This window comes from Zootoca vivipara, chromosome 15 (assembly GCF_963506605.1).
Source record: "Zootoca vivipara chromosome 15, rZooViv1.1, whole genome shotgun sequence".
NCBI classification, from domain to species: Eukaryota; Metazoa; Chordata; class Lepidosauria; order Squamata; family Lacertidae; genus Zootoca; species Zootoca vivipara.
In genome coordinates this window covers 44,411,483-44,436,371 of record NC_083290.1, presented here as the reverse complement: position 1 = coordinate 44,436,371, position 24,889 = coordinate 44,411,483, and the positions used below count along the sequence as shown (strand labels likewise).

The window sequence follows — 24,889 nt, the reverse complement described above, 5'->3', positions numbered from 1 at the left end:
ATAAGTGGAATTAGCAAAAGATGTGAGTTACCTGTACAAAATACTCTGCAGATTTTATTTTTCATCATATTTGTATTCTCCCCCTCTTCGCCAAAGCTTAGTGCAGCTGGGGGAGGTGGCATTCCCTCTTTATATTTTTGCAGTAAGAGTGAAAGAGGGGTTACGTTCAGAGAACAAAACCTGGCCCAAGAGAACTGAAGGAGCTTCATGATGCCTGGCAGCCTGAACTCGGGTCAAGTTCCTTTCTTAAAGTTCTACCAGCAACCCTCCAGACAGTGGCAGGATGGACAACTTTGTCTCCAGCTGACCTTAAAGGAGAGGCAGAATTGTATGAGAGGAGATGGCCCTTGATGCAGCCTGGTTCCGAACCATTTAGGACTTTGAATTGTGCTACAAAATGAACCAGTAGCCAGTGAAGGTGATTTAGAGACCTCACATACTCCATGTAGCTGGTTCTAGTCAGCAGCTCTGCTGCTGCTCTTTGTACCACCTGAAGCTTCTGAACATTCTTTGGAGCAGTTTCACTTAGAGTCCATTATAATTATTCAGTTGGGATACAAATAAACCAGTTATGACTCCTGGAAAGAGTGTCATTGTTGCCTTGGCCTCAGCTGTGCAGTGGCACTCTTGGCCACAATCCAGGAGGAAATACGTTTTGAAGAGGACCCCAAAATTGCAGACCTTTTGAAGAAAGGTTTGTGTTGTTTTATGGTACCTTATGTTGCGCACTGCCTTAATATTTTATGTGAGCGGGTGGTATATATATACTTGTACAAATAAATATCTAGTCCATTATTGCTCTTGGGCTGCAGTTCAGGGTCTCCAGAGTCTTCCCAAACCTGAGATGGGAATAGAGCAAGAAAGATGTATCATTCATATCTTGATGTCGCCAAGTTACAGTTCTCTAGACAATCATTTAAAAATAATTCTTCTAAGGAATTGCATGGCTTGAAATGTGCTGAGATATTGAATACATTTGTGGGTTAATAAAACTTTTTGCAACTTTTAACAGTATTCAGTAATGTTCTCTCTGTCTTTTGACTAGTTGTCATATTTTTCTGACCTAGTTATGTGAATTAGTTAGTAAAATGTCTTGTGGACCAGTACTGTTGGTTGACATTTTCAAAATTGAATTATTGTTGTCTGTTTTCTGCTTACAGAGCTCATATTCTCTTCTAGGATATACCACTTTTGCATAAACTCATTAAAATGAATGGACCTTGTGCAGCTGGACTGCTGGGTGGTTAGCTCTTAAGCGATAAGGAGTTCACTTGTATAAGGAATTTTCTAAGATTGTGACCTACACTAGGAATAATCCTGCAGAACATAATTTACTAGCTCTCAATTTATGGTTTGAGTGCTGTAAGATAGACAGTATGCCTTTTATTTAGTAAATTTCTTTCTTAAAACCCCCTCCTTTTTTCTCTCTCCATTATTTCTAGGTGGTGGCCAGCTGAGATCTGCAATCCCAGGTCTGTTCCTCTCAACATTCAGGGCCTCAAACATGATATCGGGGACTTTCCAGTATTTTTCTTTGGTTCACATGACTACTATTGGGTACATCAGGGAAGAGTATTCCCTTATGTTGAAGGAGACAAAAGCTTTGCTGAGGGGCAAACTAATATTAACAAGACCTTCAAGAAAGGTAAAATCAAAAGACAGTTTTTAGTGGTTTAATGACAAAATGTTCCACATTTTTTGTGTCTCCATCACTACTTAATCACATGGAAATTGTGGTTGTTGTGTTTTGTGTCCCGTGTGAAACTTCAGCTGAACTCTACTGAGAACTCGTTTAAATGTTTATGCGACAACATTTCTGGCATTGTTTTCCATCTAGAAGGTAGCAATCACTGTGCATGTTTGGTAAAATGATAAAACATTAATATTAGTGCTGCAACATTTAGTTGCTTAGTCTATCAATTGATTTTTTAAAAATTGGTTTAAAAAATCTTTGATAAAAAAGATGTTCCTGATTACTGGGCAGCAGTTTCTTTCTCTTAAATACATGGTGGGGGGCTGGTTCTTTGTGCCATCTTGAAATAATGTGCATTGGGTATAAACAACAAGAGTATGCTTCCCCGCGCCCGTTTATGCAGTTAATCAATTAAACGTAATAAGAGATTTAAACATTTGTAAGTTGGAGTGACAGTTCTAAATATTATCTGATGGTTTAAAACCGTTTTGTTCTGGATTTCCAGAGCATAGTTCTTTGTGGAGTGTTCCCTCTGCACCAGCTGCTAATACTAACCCCTTTCTCCATTTTGGGCTCCTTCACACAGCACTTGAAGAAGCAGCAAAACGCTTCCACGAACTGAAAGCACAAAGAGAAAGCAAAGAAGCACTTGAAATTGAAAGGAACTCAAGAAAACCACCTCCATACAAACATATTAAGGTGAGCCCCTTTTCTTGCTCTTATTTGTGTTGAATGTGTTGAGCACATGAGCACTTTACATCCACAGTGAGGAACCTTTTTCTCCCAGCCAGCCAGGTCTGCATCTGCCCTACTCCCCATGGGTCAGACTTGACATGTGGGCAGGGCTACCCACTGTCAATCACCCAATGTTACGATGACATCAGGTAACCAGCCTCTCTGAGGGCATGTTCCCTGTACAAATTTAAAGAAGCTTGCAAAAGAGGTCCTATACAGACATAGAAAGTGGCATTATATCAAATCAGACTATTTGTCCATCTAGCCCAGGATTGTCTATTCTGACAGGCAGCAGCTGACAGGCAGAGGTTTTCCTTATTATTATTATTATTATTATTATTATTATTATTATCATTATTATCATTATTTGCTTTATTGATTATTTAAAAAAGTCAACAAAGAAAAACCAAAGGATGATAGAAATTACAAAAAAATTAACTTCTTACAATACAACTTCTATTTATGACTTCCAGTCACCCCATCAAGACTCCCTGGTTTCTTTTAAGTAGCGTACTTTTCATTATCAATCCAAACTTCTCCCAAATTTTTGTTTTAATAAATTTTCTATGCTCATACTATGTTCATTGTAGGCCAGCCAGAGAATTCATATTTTCACAATGCTCTTTTAAGATATTCTCTGTAAATATCCCACTCTAGTAAACGATTGTTCTTTATTATCTCTAATTCTTCCTGTCATCCTTGCTAATTCTGTGTATTCCAATAATTTCATCTGCCAGTCCATTTTGGTCAGAATGGAATCTCCTTTCCATTTTTTGGCTACTAAGATTCTTGCTGCCACTGTTGCGTTCAGGAAGATCTTCCTCAATTTTTTTGGAATATCTATACGTACCTTCGGGGGTTATTTTTTACAAAGGAGATTTTAAGCATATTTTTGAGCTCATTGTATTCCACCACATGTGAATCATCGTACCCTCCACCCCTCTGTATCTCCAACAAATGCTTGACCTGGTTCTATACATTTTAGCCAATTTTGATGGTGTTAAATACCACCGGTAAAGCATTTTCATAAAGTTCTCTTTCAGGGTATATCATGCAGTAAACTTCAAGTCTTCCCTCCATAATCTTTCCCAGGCTTCCATTAAAATGTTACAACCAAAATCTCTGGCCATTGGATCATTACTGATTTAACTTCCTCCTCTTTGACTTCCCAGTCTAGGAGGAGTCTACACATTTTAGAGAGTGATTTGTTTTTATTTTGAATTCGTTCTTTCTCGAGTCTAGATGGTTCTGTAGAAAAACCTTTCCTTTTATCTATTTTAAATGTCTCATTTAGGTGATGATATTGTAACCAGCCAGATAAATGCGTTCGGATTTCTTTAAAAAAATTTTTTAATTTGAGTCGGTTTTCTTCCTCTTCCAGTAATACTTTGTAAGTTGCCCAGTTTCCTTTCATATTCTTGTTTTTAACAGAGAATGCCTCTATCGGTGATAACCACCATGGCATTTTAGGCTCTAACAGATCTTTATATTTAGACCACACCAGATATAAAGGTTTTCTTATGACATGGTTCAATAAACCTTTATGGACCTTCGCCTTATCATACCCTAAGTAGGTGTACCATCCATACTGATGATCAAATCCTTCCAAGTCGAGCAGATCGGTATTTTGTAACATCATCCATTCCTGGATCTGAGAGAGACAGGCAGTTTTGTGATATAATTTCAAGTCTGGCAAGAAACTCCCCCCCCCCTTTATATCTATTAGCAATTTGTGTTTAACCCTGGGTTTCCCCCCCTGCCATATAAAGCTAGAGAAATCCTTCTGCCATTCCTGGAAACAGCCTGTTCCCCCAATCACGGGAATTGATTGAAAGAAAAAAAAGCATCCTTAGAAGCACATTCATCTTTATAGTGGATATTCTCCCCCATAATGATAAGTTAAGTCTATTCCAGATCTCCAGGTTTTTAAAAACCTCTTTTCAAGTCTTAATATAGTTATCTTGAAATAAGTTAATGGTTTTTGGGTTTTTTTGCATAAGCCATATTCCTAGATATTTTACTTTCTTACTAATGGTCAATCTGGAAATCGTTTCTATTTTGTCTTTTTCTTGGGTTTCCATATTTTTAACCAGCAGTATTGTATTTTTACTATTGGCGTTTAAAACCTGCCACCTGTCCAGCACACATCGTTTCCATCGTTGGTAAGCATTCTTTTGGATTATCAGTCATAATTATCAAATTGTCAGTGAAGGCTTTCAATTTAAATGATTTTTCCCCTACTCCAATTCCTCTTGTATTTTCATCACTTCTTATTTTCCTGGTATTCAGTATTTCCAAAATCAAAATAACTGCCATGTCCCCTTCCTTATATTGCAACTTTCTGTAATACTGCTATTTATGATAAGTTTAGCTCGCTGCTCCGAGTATATCGCCTCAATTCATTTGTAGAAAGTTTCTCCAAAACCCATTTGGTTAATTAGTCTTTTCATGAAGCACCAGGAGATGTTATCAAATACTTTTTCCATGTCTACCAACATTAGTTTATAAAACATTTGTCTCCCCCCTCCCTCGCTTCTCACACGTGGACCGGGAATCTTTCTTTTTGGCGCCACAGCAGCTTCTAGGGTCTCAGGACACCCATCTGAGCCTTTGGGGCTGTGTTGTCCCCCAGGCCCCCTACAGCGATCGGGTTCGTCCCTGGAGAGAACGAACACATGCCCTTATACAAGCCACGGCAAACCAGAAGTCCCTCAACAGCCAAAGGTTTTCCATCGCCTGATATCTGATTTTTTAACAGGAAATGTTAAGGATTTAACCTTCTAAATACAAAGCATCCACTCTGCCACTGTGCTGCGGTCTGTCCCCAAAAGTAGCCATACAAAAACCACAAATGCAATTTCAAACTTGATACTTGGGGGGGGGGGGTGCATTCAGCTGCCGGTTTACCAAATTCTGAGAGTGCAAGTGATGTACATGCACAAACCTCTGTGTGTGCTTGCGTGCACGTGTTAGAATTACAAATTTTATCTCTCTTTTTTCCTGTTTCACAGTCCAACAAAGTAGTAGGGAAAGTTCAGATCCAAGTTGCAGACTTGTCAGAAATCCCTCGATGTAACTGTAAGCCAACCGACGAAAACCCTTGTGGCCTGGAGTCAGAGTGTCTGAATCGAATGCTGCAGTATGAATGCCACCCCCAGGTTTGCCCTGCAGGAGAGCGCTGCCAGAACCAGTGCTTCACGAAAAGACTCTATCCAGAAGCAGAAATTATAAAAACGGACCGGCGCGGCTGGGGTCTGAGGACAAAACGGAGCATTAAGAAGGTAACATATAGGATGAATGCTTCTGAACTGTTGTAAAGTGTTTAAATAGATGGCTGCTGGGAGGGTGGGGGGTCTTCCCTTGCATTGTAGCCCATACAAATAAACTTTGAGACAGAGTAGGTGAAAACTAATTCTTGTTGGTCAGATTGGTTTTAAATGTACAACTCAAATATTTGGGGATCCCTACTGTTAATAATAAGTTTTATTATTATGACAAAAGCAACAGTTGGCAGGCAACATTACCATTCTTCCTGTGTTACCTGTAATCTGCAGAAATTAAATTTCAGATTAAGCATAAAAGAATACAAAAAGTTCTCACATAATCTTGTTTTAGGACAGGGTTAGACAATGTGGTACACCACATTCGGTTCCTCTGTTTTATGGGGGCGCTTTATTGATTTAATTTTGATTTTTTATATTTTTCACCCTGGCAACTTATTTGGATAAAGAGTGGGGTGAAAATATCTCCAGTAAACCAAACTGGAAATATTTTTTACTCAAGCTGTTGGTCACCCATGGTTGGCTGAGAATACACATGTGATGAATAAAATATTTAGGCTTCAGCGGCCTTCCTAGAGCTCATTGCCCAGTGACAGTGGCTAAACTAACTTTGCTGAGCTCTCTCCATCAGCTGCAGCCAGTATGGCCAGGGCCCAAAGCTGAGGAGAGCCATAGATCAGCAACATCATGGGTGCACAAGAGTTTTGTGTCTACATTTTCCCAGTACACATGTCAAAAGCAGGCTCTTGTATAATAAAAGGCAAGCTGTATTGAATTCTCATCATTACTATTAATAATTAATAGTATTTATTTAATTTATTATTTGCTTTCTGTGAAACATCTTGAAGTGTTCTAGCAATGCAATAAAAACATAATGAAGCAGCTGCATATATTAAAAACAATTGAATGGTTTACCTGCTACAGGCACAGCTAAAACTGCCCCAAATAAAGTTTGGAATGTATTAAGATGTATAGAGGCCCTGTTTCAAACAGCCTGCATTAGGCTTCTACAAGAGGGCAGTGTTAGAAACTGAGATATGAAAGCTAGGAGCTTATTTGCATCTTAAACCTAGGTTATGGGCACAACAATGGAATGCCTAGGGGCATTTTTTTATAACAAGAACACAAAGCTGAAAATGAATGAACTACAGCTAAAATCTTATATTCATTTTCACATGGTCTAGTCCTCATCTGAAGACTGCAAAAACAAAGCCATGCTTCCCCTGCCCGCCCCCTAATATTCTTAAGAGGGCCTCTTCTCCAGTCTTCAGAGAGTGGCTGCAAGTGGGGAGGCAGAAAAAGGTCCTCTTCTCCTTCCACTCTGCAGTTTTAATCTCAAAACCTAAGTGCTGTATTGCACCCAGAGGTCAGAAACTGCTCTCGCTAATGAAATTCCTTGTCGCAAAATGCGCCTAAAACAACAGGAGCTTCGATCACTGGAAGAGGGCCCTTTCTGCTGTCACACCCCAAGTTTGGGGTATCTTCCCCAAGGAGTTGTTCTTGGAGCTGACACTGCCAGCTTCTTGAAGGCTTTCCTCTTTGTCCAGGAATGTTTAGGTTGTATTTGGATTTTTGTTCTCATTTGCTCTTTAGTGGTTTGGATTGGAACATTTTTTTTGTCTCATTGTACTTAATTTAGTTTATTTACTGGTTTTAAATTGCATTTATATCTTGTCTATGAATTCATTTTTGTTCACACTTTGTACACTTCCTAAAAAAAAAAAAAATCTGTCAGTAGCACCTTAAAGACTAACTAAGTTTTTATTTTGGTATGAGCTTTCGTGTGCATGCACACTTCTTCAGATAGAAGTGTGCATGCACACGAAAGCTCATACCAAAATAAAAACTTAGTTGGTCTTTAAGGTGCTACTGAAGGAATTTTTTTTATTTTGCTTCGACTCAGACCAACACAGCTACCTACCTGTAACTGTACACTTCCTGTTAATCTTTTGATAAAGGGAGAAATGTTTTAAATTAATTAAATAAGCATGTTTAGTAGAAGCATATTTATTTGGGTTTCATAAGGCCTGAAGCCACTTCTTAATGACAGAATTGGAAGGGATCATAAAAATTATGTCAGAAGGAAATGTAGTTCTACTTCCATCTTTAATACAAGTGTATGTACCTTAAGCCGCTGCAAAGGTTTCCGTGGTCCCATTGCTTGCTAATTCACAGATGTGTATATGCTTTCCAAAATGCTTAATGATTTTTATTGAATAAACCTCTTCAGTGTTATTCTGTGAGGGCACAGTAACCTTTTTGCAAACGACTGTATTTAGATAATCTTACCAAAGGCCACCCAGCTCATTTTAGTGGTGCATGATTCAAGTTTCAATCTCTTTTTATGCTGCACCACACTGCTTGTCTCTTAACAAGGGATTTATTTTTGGTGTTTATTCCTTGCAGTAGCATCACAAATTGCCAGCATGCATTTCTTTTGAATATTTTCAGGGTGAATTTGTCAACGAGTATGTTGGTGAACTAATTGATGAGGAAGAATGCAGATTGCGAATCAAACGAGCACATGAGAACAGTGTGACCAATTTTTATATGTTAACTGTTACAAAGGTAAAAAGAAGACTCCTTCTTTGGAGGACAGCCATCTGTCAGGAATGCTTTGATGGTGTTTCCTGCTTGGCAGGGGGTTGGACTGGATGGCCCTTGTGGTCTCTTCCAACTCTATGATTCTAAGACATTCTCTCTATATGGAATGCCATCTCAGTTTTAAATGTGTTACACTTTAAATGCCACTGAAATCCCAGTAAGTGACATCTACTGCATGGGTTACCACAATGAGTTACATTGCAAAAGGCTTGAAATAGCCCACTCAGCAGCCTGGCTGGTTGCTCCACCATATCCCTGCAGGGAGTGTGGTGATAGTAACCTTTGGGTATGTGGGAATCTGAATTGAGATATCCATGAAGCCTTCATAAACCATGAGGCCACTCAATTCAGGTGGAGTTACAAGGGCAACTACTTCCCTGTTGAATCTGAAATGCAGCGAGTGGCAAACTGTAAAAAAAGAAAAGAAAAGAAAGGGTTATAGCTAGGAATTGTCCTTAAGGCTGGGCGATGTCAGATTTTCAAAATCACGATTTTTCAGCAGCCAAACATTGCAATCTGGCGCTACACCGCAATGTTGAAACAGCAAGCTGTGTTGGCCCCAGCCCTGCAAGGCCAGGGTGACTGCTGCCACTCTCCCCGCAGCACTTTGCGGGGCCAGGGACAACGCAGCTTGTTCCCAGCACCAGGCCCTGGGGGTGGAGGGAATCCATCCTCAGCATGCAGAGGGAGCAGGCTGCCTCAACCTCAGCTCCTCCCTGGGGCTTCCTTGCACTGCTCAGCTGGGTGGGTGCAAAGGCTCCTGCCCCCCAGCTGAGGGAACCCTGATGTCTCTCTGGCTTGTGTGCAAGGCATTTGAGCTTGTTCAGCTGGGGGAGGAACAGTTTAATGGAGCCGCCTTCTTGCCTCTGGGTCATGTGAGCTGGGGATGGGCTGGGGGCTTCTTCAAACTTCTCTGCTGAGGAGCACATTGCTGTCCAAGCCTTTGTGGAGCAGTTTAAAGAAGTCAAGGGAGAAACAAGCTGTATGGCTCTGGTGATAGTTTGCTCCTCCCTTTGCGGTATGAGGGGCAGAGCGCGATGGCAGCTTCACCCGGAAGTATACCTTGGGTGAAGCCACCCCTGCTCCCGAGTCCCTCTGCTACCAGCAGCCCAATGTTGGAAGCAGCGCTGGCAACAAAGGGACTTGGGAGTGGCATTGGTTTCATCCGCCAGGTGAAGCCGCCATCACGCTCTGCCTCTAATACCAGGCCTAATTGGCCTCGGAGAATGTGTGCCCCCCCCCAAGGCCACCTCACCCTATGAAGTCACACCTGCAAGCCCACACTCCCCACTTGGTGGAGGTCTCCTGCTCATCCGCTTGCTGCCCTTCAGCCGCACACTTAGCGGAGGCCTGGGGCTTCTGTGTGGTGGTCAGCATTTGGCAGCAGCATGTTGGTGTGCGCCTCTCTGTTGGTCCCAACTGCTTTTCAGGGAGAGGCGACAGGGATTTTTCTTCGCTTTTCGCTTGTTCATCCCAATAGTAAGGACCAACCCATTGCCCTAGCCCCAACCGCTGGTTCATCTTGACACAAACCTGAATATATGGAATTCACACATCTAGTTCAAGCTGAAGTAAAGTTGGTGCTGGGAGACCTACCCTGCATAACCAGGCGAAAGACCCACCGTGTGCAGCATTATGTTCTTATGGGGGTCGCATATGGGAAGCCTGCAAGTTGAACCTGTGCAGTCGCAATCTCCCCTCTGGCAGTTTGCCATTCAAAAGTGGCCTGGGCTTTCATGTGGTAGAAGCACTTTGTATTTCTGGGCCAGTTACTTCTCTACAAACACAGTTCCACATTGGTTTATGCCTAAACTCTTACCTGTCTCAGTGAATGTTATCTGCAGATAATTTATATAATAATTATCTGGCAAATAGATTTGCTGAAACTTTGAAGAGTCTTGTGGTAACTTAATATCTGGCGCAAGACAATGTGTTGCTTTTTGCTGCAACAGGATGCATTCAAACTTAAGTCTTAGACATTTTGTATGTGATTGTGTCTCTCTTCTTTGGTCTTTTTGAAGGATCGTATAATAGATGCTGGCCCCAAGGGAAATTACTCTCGCTTTATGAACCACAGCTGCAACCCCAACTGTGAAACTCAGAAATGGACAGTGAGTGGAGATGTCCGAGTTGGGCTCTTTGCTCTCTGTGATATTCCAGCAGGTAAGAGTGCTTTGGCGTTGCTCCATTTCCTTTTAATGTTACTCTGTATTCCTCGCCTGCCTTGCAGCCTTTTTCTTGAGGATCCGTAATACTGTAAATTGTTGCGCTGTAGTGCTAATATAATCGGGTGGTGGTCCTGATCCTCAGGTAGGGGATAGAGAAGTGGCAGCACAACAACCATGGTCTGCAGTGGAGTCAGGCCTTCTAAGGCAGCTACGCACATCAGGAAGGGTCTGCGGTGGTTTAGACCCTTCTCACACTTTTTATCACATGAGCACTGAATGGGCACAGAAGGCCTATCACTGCCATGATTCAAGGCCTTTAGCTTTAGACAACAAGGGAGGCATACAGGGTCCTATTTGGAATAGACCCACTGAATATAATAAACAAGACTAAATTAGGATCATTGATTTTAGCTGGTCTACTCTGTGTAAACAAGGTGAGTAAGGTGCAGCATGAGAGGTGTATAAACTGTGTGGTGTGGAGTAAGAGAAGTTTTCCTTACTCTCCCATAATAATAGAATCTGAGTTCTCCAATATAGCTGAATGTTGGAAGACTCAGGACAGACAAAAAAAGTACTTCTTTGCACAGTGCATGTTTTAACTATAGAATTTGTTGCTGTGAGATAGAGTAATGACCACAAACTTGGATAGCTTTAAATGGGAATTTAACAAATCCATGGAGGATAACGCTTTCAATAGCTGCTAGTCGTTAGGGCTGGGCGACATCTGGTTTTCAAGATCTAAATATCACAATATACCAATATATCACAATGTCTTGAATGTGTCTTGGTTGCTTCTTCCTCTCCATCTTAGGGGAGGAAGACACAGCCCTACTGAGCAAGCCCTGATACCTCTCCAGCTCACTTCCTTAAACTGCTCCACTGGGGATGGGAAGCCTCCTGCCCCTGAGCTGAGTGAGTGCCCATATTGCTCTGACTCACGTGAGCCGGAGGGGCAGGGGGATTCCTCAAAGGCCCAAGAAGGTGCTCTCCCAGAACCCTCTCAGGCTCCATCTGCCTGCGCCTTTGCTGTCTGAAACTGGTATCACGATCTGAACGCCATACTGGTTTCAGACAATTTTCCCAATATCGGTTGTGGTGTTCCTTCAGTCTCAGTTGCCGGGGGGGGGGGGGCCTCTTCTGTTCATGTCCTACTTGTTGGCTCCCCGTTGACATTTGATTTGGCTGCTATTGTAGATTCCCTCTCTGGCAAATTCATTGCACAGTTTTTGCCAAATGCTGCAGATGCACCTCTTTACCCTTGACATACATGTGTGATACGGGCCCACTCTAGTTGTCATGGTAATTCATTCTGAACTGTTTTTAATGCTTTAAGGATAAGTGTAGAAGTGTGTAATTCACATGTGCACACCATATACTGATGTGTCTCCATTGTGCCCATAAGGTGTGAGACGACATTGACACACAATATCAATTGCAGGGCATGGAGGGAGGGTGGGTCTGATGCTGCCATAGAAATAGGGCAGGCAAGGGGTCTGGATCCTGCAAGCCATAAGACCAGGTCAGTTTAGAAGAAATTTCTTGGCTGAAATGCTCTGAACTTGATGGGCAAGAGGGGCAATCACATTTTAAAAATATTTTGCTTGCTTGTCCAACCTCTTTTAATATTTGACATGTGCTGGCGCATCATAATTTTCTGAAATACACTTGATACTGACATTGTTTCACAAACAGCTAGTGTGTAAAGTGCTTCTTTTGAACTTCTAGGGATGGAATTAACGTTTAACTATAATTTGGATTGCCTGGGGAATGGCAGGACAGAATGCCACTGTGGAGCAGATAATTGCAGTGGATTCCTAGGAGTGCGGCCAAAGGTTAGTTGTGCAAGCGGAGTAAAGCCCTCTGGGACCAAATCGGCAAATAGAAACCTTCATGCTTAATATCACACGGGATGCCCAAACCTCCCCAATGTATGTAGTAAAGCTCATTGTGGGAGAAAAACAGGACCACCCTTCCCTGTTCTTGTTATAAACACATACACAGCATGTACAAAAAAAAATCGGGTGCCTGCTTGGGTGATATACTACTTTTTGTGACTGGCTGCTGGTGTCTTCAGGTGTCAGTGCCTGAGAAACAGGAGGAAAGGGTAAAGGTAAAGGACCCCTGACAGTTAAAGTTGTCTAATCCAGTGACTCTTTCCTCCAACTGCTAGACGGCATGTGCAACAGCAAATGAAGAGAAAGCAAAGAATGCAAAATTAAAGCAGAAGAAGCGGAAGATAAAAACAGAGCAGAAGCAGATGCATGAGGACAACTGTTTCCAATGTGGAGATGGGGGTGAATTGGTCATGTGTGACAAAAAAGACTGTCCCAAAGCATACCACCTCCTCTGCCTTAACTTGACACAGCCACCCTTTGGTAGGTGCTTCCTGACTGACTTTACAGGTTTTTCTTGGTAGCCATGAATTGGGCTCTGTGTGGAATTATTAAGAGCAGGCAGCTCTTAATAATTATTAAGAGCAGGCAGCATTCACCTGTTTAACTTTGTGACACCCAGAAAACAGTTTGATATTCCAACAACATCCCAGGGGGAGGGGAGGGGTTACAGTTCTCCATCCCTGGAATATATGATGATTAATAATAATGGGACCAAGTAAAGGTGAAGGTAAAGGACCCCTGGGCGGTTAAGTCCAGTCAAAATCGACTATGGGGTGAGGGGCTCATCTCCGCTTTCAAGCCAGGAAGCTGGCATTTGTCTGCAGACAGTTTTTCTGGGTCGTGTGGCTAAACTGCTGCTGGCACACCGGGACAGAAACCAGAGTGTACGGAAATGCCATTTAACTTCCTGCCACAGTGGTGCCTATTTATCTACTCACGTGGTGTGCTTTCAAACTGCTAGGTTGGCAGGAACTGGGACAGAACAACAGGAGCTCACCCAATCGTGCGGATTCGAACCGCCGACCTTCAAATCGGCAAGCCCAAGAGGCTCAGTGGTTTAGACCACAGCACCAGCTGTGAGTGGGACCAATAAACTACATTAGCATGTGGTTTATTAAAGTCTTGTTTTCTTTTTTATATTGAGCTAAATTGTTTCCTCAAACTTTGCCACTCAGATTCAGATTGCAGAATCCCCTTGTTTAGAGCAAGCAATAGTTTGCCATTTTAAACATTGGTTTATACTTTAAATCTCACCCAGGATTCTTAGGCAGCTTCAAACTAGTGTTTACTGGATAGGACATCAAACTGTGGTGTATGTTGCAGAGAAAGTAATAAAAGAACCTGGAGTGTACAAGAGGAGACCAGAAGTGCCTGAGATAAAATGTGGCTTGGCATTATGTGTGAGCTGGACCTATGTGTGCCTTGGCAATCTGGTAACAGGGTACAGTGGAACCTGTTTATGAACACCTCGGTTTACGAACTTTCGGTTTACGAACGCCGCGGACCCATCTGGAACGGATTAATTCACTTTCCATTACTTTCAATGGGAAAGTTTGCTTCAGTTTATGAACGCTTCAGTTTAAGTACTCCGCAAACCGTCTGGAACAGATTAATCCACTTTCCATTACTTTCAATGGGAAAGTTCGCTTCAGTTTATGAACGCTTCAGTTTATTAACAGACTTCCGGAACCAATTGTGTTCATAAACCGAGGTTCCACTGTATTTGCTTCCTAGTGCCTGCACTAATATATCTCTCCCCCCCCCCCCCGTTTTCAGGAAAATGGGAATGTCCGTGGCACCAGTGTGACATCTGCAGCAGCCCTGCCTCTTCCTTCTGTGAGTTCTGCCCCCATTCTTATTGCAAGGATCATGAAAAAGGGGCCCTTGTGGCCTCTGGCTTGGATGGGCGTCCATGCTGCTCTGAACACAACCCCAAGGCTCCTGTAGCACCAGAGTATTGGAGCAAGATCAAACGCCGATTGGAACAGCAGAATCCTGAGGAAGATTCAAAGGAATAAACTTTTCTTTCCTCAAAACAACAACCCACCTTGCCCCCCGCCCCACTGAGTGGCACGTTATTGTGAATTTGGGTAAAGTGCCATGGCATCCTCCGTTTTTGTCTTTGGAGCGGCTTCCCTGGAGCTCAGACAGGGGCCTCCTGAGTCTGTGTGGCCGTTGGCAGCATCCATTTGCCCTTGAGAAACAGGAAGAAGTGTCTTGACAACCTTTTGTTGTTGGAAGAGGAAGCCTTTCTGACATTTTTTGTGGGGGGAGAGACATCATGTTTAAAGTATCTTCTCTGAGTGTAGAAACCAAACATAGCAAAATATTTATTTATTTAAATTTTAATGGACTTTGAGGATTTTGGGTCCTACTACGGTCAGTGTGTCTAAAAGGAGGAGCAACACCAGCCTGGTATCTATGTATGTATCTGTAGGTTTATTTTCCTGTCTAGTTTTAGAAACATGAGAAAAAGCCTCTGTACACCAATAGCCTTTTAGATAAATCTTCATAGGGGCTGGAGCAAGAGCCTATCGTGGCAGCTGGCAAGTGACATGGCCTCATTCCAGTACGTTCACCATGACAAAAAGTTTTGAGACGAGGGTTGGTTTATGTCACTTTAACTGAGTGAAGGGTGATCATGATACTAGAGGTTTTCCCACAGCAAACTAGTTGTGATCTGCTTACTCTTGAAGTAAGCAGCTTACTCTTGAAAAACTATGTTTTCAGGAAATGGTGAAACTGTAGGCTTCTTACATGCTGTGTTTGAAACCCCACTTCATTTTGAAAGTGCTTGGGGAGCAGATGCTTCTGAAAGATTGCATCCACAATAATTCACTTAAGATAATGGGAAATAGCTGGAGGTACCTGGGGGCATCTTGTGTCTTGTCCACCATTCTGTTTAATTAAGCATAAGTCACTTTTCTATCATGAAAAGAATGATTAAACAGTGCTTTCCTTGCTTGTTGTAAGTCTTGCCATAGTGCAGGATGCAAAGTGAAAAATTACTGCCTTCAGAGCTTGCATTTCCAGGTTCTGCCCTAACTGGGCTCCACTAAACTCTTGTTTTATGGGCCACGTGTTGTGCAGGATTTGCCACCTGGCCCTCCGAGGTCTCTACTAGTTTAGCCCGATTATGCTTTCCCTTTCCAATTTGAGAGGCAGAATTTGGCCTTCAGCCTGCATTTTTAATGTCCAATCCATGCTTGCTCTGTGGCATGCTTGCCAATATCTGATAGGTTCATTTTCTTGGTCCAAGCTCCCCCTATTTTCTGAGGACCTAGGATACTGTGAGTTTTGGTTATTTGTTCTGGGGTTCTATAGCTGGTTTTGGTGTGTAGCTTGGTCATATGAAAATCTCTTGATTAAATAAAAACCTGAATGTCTTTAAAAGTACATTCTTTAACTGTACAGGGTATAAAATGGCCCATAGTGATACATATCATCAGTCTAACGAAAGCAATGTTTGTATCCCAGAAGGGATCGTGTTTATTAATAGCTCTTCACAAAGCAACAGTACAGCACTGAAGTAGCCAGTTTTACCAACTTTCTCCCAATGAGTGCTCTCTAAATGTGTCCAGAGACACCTAACTTAATTATAACCATGCATTGGAGGCTGATTGCCAAAGAATTGATGCTTTTGAATTATGGTGCTGGAGGAGACTCTTGAGAGTCCCATGGACTGCAAGAAGATCAAACCTATCCATTCTGAAGGAAATCAGCCCTGAGTGCTCACTGGAAGGACAGATCGTGAAGCTGAGGCTCCAATACTTTGGCCACCTCATGAGAAGAGAAGAATCCTTGGAAAAGACCCTGATGTTGGGAAAGATTGAGGGCACTAGGAGAAGGGGACGGCAGAGGACGAGATGGTTGGACAGTGTTCTCGAAGCTACCAACATGAGTCTGACCAAACTGCGGGAGGCAGTGCAAGACAGGAGTGCCTGGCGTGCTATGGTCCATGGGGTCACGAAGAGTCGGACACGACTAAACGACTAAACAACAACATTGATTTATGTGAAAAGGTTCAACTTCAGATATAGACTGGTCAGTACCAGAAAAGAAGATAGGCTGTTTCTGGTAATATCAAGGTTTCCTGGCTCAGCTTTTCCAATAGGCTCCCCCCACCGGCCACCCCTTGCTGCTTTTAAAATGCTTCTAATTTAAGAGAAAATGCAACTTACTTTCCTCCTTTTGTGCAGGCAAACACACTACATTTCTGTAAAGCGCTTGAATAGCTTCCGTATTTTGCAGTGTCTTTCTGCAACTCCCATTGCAGAACAGGTTCCATTGCCTCTTCCTGCTCTGCTTGTGGGCCAGTTGAGTGGTATAGAGCTCTAAAGGAAGTTGCTACACACTTGACCAATCTAAGGGGCAATGTTAAAGGCAAAATTTAAAACACTACACTTTGTTTTTGTGTACTAGATTTTAGTTTTCTGAATATGTTGTTTGGCAACATGTTGGTATTCTGAAGGAGGAGTAGGAAGAAATCCTTTGGGAGAGAATTTTGTCCCCATTTAAAATTGCAGGCTCAGAGCTTGCCTTCCCACAATATTGTAGAGCTGCTCTGCCTGCCCACTACACAAAGCTGGTGGGCACAGAATGGTGCAAGCACTCTCTGCTTGGACTGCTGTATCTTCTCTTCCCTACACTCCTTTGTCACTTGATGGAGTGGGAAGGGATAGATGGTGCTCAGTTCTCCTCTGACAGAATTTGGATAGAGCAAATACCCAGTCCCCTAAGGCTTAACTTTTCCTGGCAACAGATGCCATTCAGGTAGTGATGGGTTTTGAAATGTACAAAGCTACCAAGTTAACTGGACAGTGTTGGCTTTTAGCCACCATGCCCTACAAGGTCAGCACGCAAGGAAAGTATCTCATTGAACCAGTGGCCAAGCCAACCGTCTCCATGGAAGAAATAGGAATTCCATTGCCAGGTGACTTTGCAGCTTAAATTATTGTATGCACTGAAATACGTATAGAAGAGGACAAGGCATTGTATTTGGATGGAACCTTTTGGTGTGCTGGAAAAGTGGCTTTTGAATCCCACAAGTTCTTCATAAGGTTAAACTATTTCACATCTTAGCAGGGAAGACTATGAGTGTTCTTTTAATTTTTTATTATACATCATTATTTAACTTTTTAGCACTTGATTTTTTAAAAATAACACTGAAAAACAGCAAGGAGTCATCTTTTAAAAATGCAGAGCTACAATAATGTGACATTTTAAACAAGTTTTATAACAAATACTAATCATGGACTAATAAGTGTTTCCATATAAGCAAAGTGAGTTTTAATATCCTTGTGGACTTTATTTTTCTTGGTTTCTAAATATGTTGTCACCTTGTCACTGTAAAATGAGCAGTTTAAGCAGTGCCATTTATTGGAAGATGGGGTTGCACCAGTTGACAGCCTTTCTTTGGATTGTTCATGTGGTAAACAGGCATTCCTCTCCCCTGTGCATGCTTGCCTTAAGCAGAGAGGTGGACTAAGCACTCCTCATTTATCTCCTGCCCTGCTTTTTCCCACTTCTGCCTAATGAAAATGAAGGCTTGAAGATTTTCCTGAGGCAGTTAGTGGAAAGGGCTAGACTAGAACAATGTCAGGCATATTGCAGTAGGCCACAGTGGTCCTGCCTCATTTCAGTTGCAATCATATCTGGGAGTGAACCCCTATTGAGCACAGTGGGACCTACTTCTGAGTAAACTTGCTTAGGCTTGTTCTATGAATTCAGTGGAATTCAATTTTGTGTGTAATTGCATAAGACTGTTTGCACAAGTGATGACCTGGCTGTGTAGAACATGTTAGGGTTTGCTTTACTCCATAGATTGGAATTTTTGCCGACTTGCTCCACTAGAATACTGCAGGTTTCTGTTCTTTTTACCTTGCCCATTGGAATGAAAGAATGGACACATTCAGCTCAGGAACACTGCCTATAGAGTAAGGAAGTATTGTGGTTGAATTGTCACCTTGACATTCACCAGAGATTCAGGGTTGCTTTTCACATCACAGTCTTAATAACACAGGTGTACTGCCACAAGAAACACTTTATTTGTCTGCAGGCACATCAAAAGCTATAGCAATGTGTGTTTCCATCTCCAAAAAGACCAGTACCCAATAAAGGCCACCGTTTTGATGCTGTTCCCCGGAGGTCAGCCAGGTGTGTCATGATGCAGATCCTCCTGTCCAAAGATGAGTACTGTCTGTGGAAACCTACTAGCAAAATGCAGTCGATTGGGATGCCCCCTGCATTTTCCCTGCATCAGATGTCACGGTGCTCACAGCACATGCAAGCAATGGACAGATAGGGAACACCATCCATGCGAGGTAGCACTTCAGAACTACACGAATAATTTCTAAACTTCATTGGGTTACATTTTAAGGAAAGGCAAAGCGTAATATCTAAATCCTGCATCTTCTCTTGGGAACGTCCACCTGCCCTATCATCTTTGCAATACTTTTCCATTTACAGTATCTCTTGAGATGGGTGTGACTTGCAGCTGCATTATGCAGACATAGAGACATACATACATGTCTGCTGCTGTTCACGTACAAGTGTTTGTATGTACTATAGAGTGGTGGCTTTGGTTTGTTTTTACATACAAGTATGCACTTCTCACATAGTGTTTTAGCAGCCCTCGTGTGTGCATCTGTGTTACATAGATTGCTATGTGAGAAACAGCCCTTTAGAACTTGTATTAACATGAAGTAAAAAGGGAATTGGGTATTTCATTGGTCTTTTTTGCTTGGACTCTTTGCCTCCAACATATACAGGTGGTGTTGGGAAGATGTAATTACTAGAATATCATGGACAATGATCTTCTAACCATAGTTGACTGTATATACTGAGACGTTATGGGTCGGGTTGGGGGGGGGGGTCTGCCGCTGGTACGAATTCAGTCACTTTAACATTGGAACTTCTGCCTCATTGAATTCAGGGTTTAATGTACTTGAAGCTGTTCCCATTCTTACTTTACAGCTTGTGTTATATTTATGTATTTTATATGGTATTGTGAAAGTCTCTCTTTTTCCCACCTTAACACTGAAACTGAAACTGACTTCTGCTTCAGTTCCTTGGTCACGAGGCAAACAGAAAGGACTTGAAAAGTGTCTCCTTTTCCTGTGCTCTTAAGAAAAAAGGACAGTTGTACAAGACATCAGCATTATGACTTTAAAAAATGTTTACTTTTCCACAATGAGTTAGTCTCCTTTCTCTTGCCCCTTCATGCATTTCAGGAAATATATTTGCACTTATCAAAACACTCCTGGGTGTGCTTTAGATTGCTTTAGCGGGTAGAATTGGGCAAATCAGCATTTTGTTGTGTGGCAAGCTGTGGTGCAGATGCAGTTGGGTGAGGGGTCCCCTCCCTGGGCTTTGGTGAGAAAGAAATGAAGTGAATGCTTTTTGCGACTGTGTTTTCATGCAGAAGTCCAGGGGTGGCAAGCTCTTGGTGCCGTGGGCATGCCATATCTGCCAGTGGGATTTGTGCAGACACCATACAAGCTTCATGGAGAGGAGTGCAGAATGCCCAGGAGCAGAGCTTGGTGGGTTACATCCTTCCCCCCCACGTGTTAACTTCATTTCAGTTAAAAGAAAAACACTGCCACTTTGCCAAAGCTGTTCCTCCATTCACAGCTTTCCATGAGTGATGCTAATGGCAGTTGTGCAGAAGAACCAGTGTATTGGTGGTTCTGCTTTCTTCTCTGTCTGCTTTTGGAAATTAGCAAAGTCAGTGTGTTGAATCGTCTCCCAAACACCTGTCCCCTCCCCCCAAGTGGACATCCGAAGGAATTATTTTTCAATAAGAACTGGAGAAAATGTTATATTTGTTTATTCATTCATAATGATCTGTGTCTAGCCTGTGTCATCACCCCTCCCCATTTAAAACAACAACAACAAATAATTTGTGTTGCCGTTGAAAACCAAGATGGTAAAATAGCTATTATGACTGGCTAGTAACAAGACACTGTCTTTTTATTGTTTATAAGGGTATGTGCTTATTCTGACATTGCTATATGAAAAGACAAGAATCCATTTGTACCCACACATGTGATATTGCACAATGGACACCAGTACCAACAATTTGTCTCCATTCCTGTGTACTCTTATCTGTAACAATGAATTTGTAGAATTGTTATTTCTGTAGACCTTGTTACTACGTACCAACCTTTGTAGATTCTGTGAAATGTTATTTTAACAAAAATCACCAGAGTCTTTAATAGCAAAATCATTGTTATTCACTTTAAAGTCAATATATTAGAGGAGTTTCTCGAACCAAAATAGAAGCTCTCAACACTATAAAAGTCGTGTTATTTTTCCCCTGGGGAGGTTCCCTGGGGACATTACTGTATTATGACTTAATGTTGCTGCGTAGATTTTGAGACTTAAACAACATTTGGAGGGTTTTGTTGTTTGGCCTATGTTCTCTTGCATAGTGTGAAATCTATGAAGCTTGGTTAACCTGTATATAGATAGCTCATTGTTTATTAGTCATAGTGTATTTAGGATTGCCTGTAATATTTTAGCTTCTTACTGAATGTGAGTGATGGTAGGAACATATAATTTTTGTACATTATATTAACGGAGATGTTGCCTTTTTTATTTTACAAATACTTTGGAATTCAGATGTGGTTTTGCTTCTGTGAAAATTAATTTGGAAAGGTTTTTAAAATGACATTCCACTGATTAAATCTTTGCTTGAGGTTGACTTCAATAAATTGTTCTGAATGTTCCAATTAAGTATTTGATTATTTTATTTTTATCACTGCCTCTTTAAGCATAAAGGGTTATTTTGAGAGTAGCATTTTTGAATTGACTAGAACTAAATATCTGTTACTCTTTTGTTAAGTATATTGCAGGTAACAAATGGAGAAATGCCTGGGGATAAAATACCAAGACAAACTGTTAGAGTGCCACGTACAATTAATTGTCAAAATGTGTATAATTTTCTGAAAGAATTGAAGGATTTGATTAGCTGCCCAGTCTGCTTTGTTTTGTGGAATGAGATGTTAAGCAGGGACGGGCTTCAGGGGGTTTGAGAACAATTTCCAACATGTGAAAACAAAAGATGGCAATGCCCTATTGAAATTTTCACCCTCTTCCCCGTGGAATTGACTTTGGGAAGTGATTGCAGGGGAGAAGAAAGAAGTGGAGCTCCTGTAGGGAGGAAGGAGTAGAAGCCTTGGGGAGTCATAAATGAAACTGGTTGTTTTGGGGTTTGTGGAGGAACTAAGGGAGAGTATTGAACAGATGTGACTTGTATCAAGGAGAAAGTGTCAAAATAAAAAAGGAAGGGGGCTTTTCAAAGGAATGTTCAGAGGAGAATAATGGAGGGCTAAAGCACAGAAAAGATTGTGTTGAGGTAGTCTGTCTCCTAGGGAGAAAAATGGAGAATGGTGAGTTGTTACTGAGTATGTGAGTAATAGAAAGTTGTATTGGCCAGGGTATCTCTGAAGAGGTGGGGCAGTTTTGTGGAGGACAGAATCGCAAGGGAGAACATTAAGGCAAGCTGAAACTTGGGGTAACCTAAAAAGAAATGGGGTGTCATTGAGGGGAGGTGGTAGTACAGAATATTTAGATGGGCTGGCTAGTGAATTAGGAGGCTGGGAAGAGAAAAAAATGCAGATTAGTATGAAATATAATTCAGGGGTCCTGAAAACAGCTCTAATGGGGAGTGGCCATATGAGATTCTATTACACTTACCTGTTTTGCTGGGCTCTTGTAGTTGGTTTACCGCCCTGAGTAACAACTGCAGACGGGTGGTAAAGAAAGTCCAAACCTTTTTTTCAGATTTTCATCATATTCTCCTTTATGCTCGAGCAAGCAGTGAAATTCATTTCTGTCTTCCATAGTTTCTCCCAGGCATCTAATTCAATTACCTGGCCAAGATCTCTTGCCCATTTTATCGTTACATGTTTCGTTGTTTCCTCTTTAAGTTCTCATTCCAGCAAAAGATTGTATATTTTGGATAAAGTTTTTTGGGGAGTATAATTAATTCGTGGGTTAAACCACAGAGCCTAGGGCTTGCCGATTAGAAGGTTGGTGGTTCGAATCCCCGCGACGGGGTGAGCTCCCGTTGCTCCCGAAAGCACGTCAAAGTTCAAGTAGATAAATAGGTACCGCTCTGGTGGGAATAAACGGTGTTTCCGTGTGCTGCTCTGGTTCGCCAGAAGTGGCTTTGTCATGCTGGCCACATAACCTGGAAGCTGTACGCTTCCCTCGGCCAATAAAGCGAGATGAGCACCGCAACCCCAGAGTCGGTCATGACTGGACCTAATGGTCAGGGGTCCCTTTACCTTAACTCAAATCCTTCCTTCTTATCCTGATTAAATCTATACACCAATTGGTGGTATTGTAACCAGCTACTACAGAAACGTTTTAGTTCTTTATACGACTTTAATTTAATACGCCCCTCTTCCACCCTTGTTAACTGATGGTACGTTGGCCATGATTCCTCCGTATTCTTTTTCTTTAGCGATATCACCTCTAAAGGTGACACCCATTTGGGGATTTTTGGTTCTAGTAAGCATTTATACTTAATCCATATCTTGTATAAAGGTCTTCTTATGATGTGGATCAAGAACTCTTTATGTACTGATATTTTATTATAAATCAAATAGGCGTGCCACCCATATTGGTTGTTCCAGCCTTCCAGATGTAGGACTTCTGAATTATTTGAGTTAATCCAATCTTTTATCCAGTCTAAACAGACTGCCTCGTAGTATAATCGTAGATCTGGAAGGCCGAAACCTCCTCTTTTACGTTTATCCGTTAACAGTTTGAACTTAACTATTGGTTTCCTTTTCTGCCCGATGAATCTTGATATGTCTCTTTTCCAGGTCTCAAAACAATTTATTTCCCCTATTATAGGTAACATTTGGAATAGAAACGTCAATTTCGGCAAGATACTCATCAGGGCCATCTCAAGCATGTCGGGCACCATGGTGCGGAGATCGCTCTGGCGCACGACCCCCGCCCCGTTTCTTGCTGTAGCAGGTGGGCGGGTGCAGCGTGCTGCGTGGCTTCCGCGCGGCTCCGTCGCACTGCGCCCCCCTGCCGGCCTGGCACCCTGGTTCCCCACGCCACCCAGCCTACCCCTAGAGCCGGCCCTTATACTCATTTTTATCACCAATATTCTACCCCACATGGAGATTTTTAACTTTTGTCATATTTCTAACTGGTTTTTAATTTCCCTCCATGTTTTCCCGTAGTTATCTTCAAACAGGTTTATGTTCTTCATTGATATATTTATTCCAAGGTATTTTGCTTTTACTACCACTTTCAAGCCTGTTTCTATTTCCAAATTCTTCTTCTCTTGTTCATTCATGTTTTTTTTGTTATTACCTTCGTTTTTTCCATTTAATTTGAAACCTGCTACTTTGCCAAATTCTTCCATCTTTTTTAAACTTACAGCTGGTTCCTCTACCATCACCATCATATCATCTGTGAATGCTCTTAATTTATATTCCCTTTGTCCCAGCCTAATTCCTTTAATTTCTTTCTCTGCAACAACTCTTTTGAGGTTGGCTAGGTTCAGTTAATATATGTACACAAGCAGCAATTCTTGTCACTAGATTGCTGGGGGTGGGCAGGGGCAAGGATGCTGCAGGCCCATTTGCACCAGGCCTAGGAGATCATGGGGGCATCCCTGGCGCCTCTTCTGTTCCGGCCCATGAGATCCAGCTGCCTCACAACCACTTAACCAACCATATTTCCTTCTAGATATGGGCATAGGCAGGGAGGGCCACCCCCCCAAAAAAACAATAAAACTCAACAAAAATACATAGCTAACTGAGGTTCAGCCCCCTCTAACAAAAGGCCGTCACCCCCCCCCCCCAAGCAAAATGTTTGGCTACACCCATGCTACTAGATGTGGTATTTCATAAAAAGCAGTGGGGACTGGCTGGCAGACTGGCATTATTGGGATCAAATATTTGAAATTTTATTGTACATGACATAAGGAGGGAGAGACATAATATATAGGGATGGCCTAGTCCTCAGGTGGAGCAGGAGGGTCCTAAGATAATTCTAGCTGCTGAGCACTCAGGCCCTTTCATGCCAGGGCAAATAGTCTGTATGCAGGAGGAAAATCTGAGCGGTGCCAGGCAATATCTCCTCAGCACTTCTTCTTCTTCTTCTTCTTCTTCTTCTTCTTCTTCTTCTTCTTCTTCTTCTTCTTCTTCTTCTTCTTCTTCTTCAGCAATGGCGTCTGATGCCCAGTGAATTGTTGAGTGTTCTCTGCAGCCACTCCTGGGGACATAACTTTGAAGCCTTCCTCTGTCCAGCCCCTGAGGAGAAGTTAATAGCAGGCAGCAGCCCCTCTAGTGCTGTGTCATGAACAGATCTATCCAAACCTGAGGCATGTTCACACCTTCTGAAGTCTATGACACCACTTTAAAAAGCCATGTCTTCCCCCAAAGAATTCTGGGAGCTCTTGTTTGTGACGGATGTTGAGCAGCATTGGGGAGTGGATTAACCATCCTTCCTTTAGGGGAAAAGGTTCTCCAACAACTCTCA

General features: G+C 42.1%; 1 protein-coding gene across 3 annotated transcripts in view; it reads left to right on the top strand.

Moving 5' to 3' along the window:
* NSD3 (nuclear receptor binding SET domain protein 3) overlaps positions 1–23,336 on the top strand; it is a 100,102-nt gene extending 76,766 nt beyond the window's left edge. For 2 of the 3 annotated variants that reach the window (XM_035139002.2, XM_035139001.2), the window contains exons 17-24: positions 1,443–1,645; positions 2,280–2,392; positions 5,440–5,709; positions 8,161–8,277; positions 10,335–10,476; positions 12,207–12,313; positions 12,652–12,856; positions 14,153–23,335. In XM_035139002.2, coding sequence (XP_034994893.1) covers positions 1,443–1,645; positions 2,280–2,392; positions 5,440–5,709; positions 8,161–8,277; positions 10,335–10,476; positions 12,207–12,313; positions 12,652–12,856; positions 14,153–14,394 — 1,399 coding nt within the window. In that variant the 3' untranslated portion in view covers positions 14,395–23,335. Of the gene's footprint in view, positions 1–1,442; positions 1,646–2,279; positions 2,393–5,439; positions 5,710–8,160; positions 8,278–10,334; positions 10,477–12,206; positions 12,314–12,651; positions 12,857–14,152 lie in introns of all 3 variants that reach the window. The other variant, XM_035139003.2, reaches the window with a different exon arrangement.
* Positions 23,337–24,889: the final 1,553 nt, after the last annotated feature.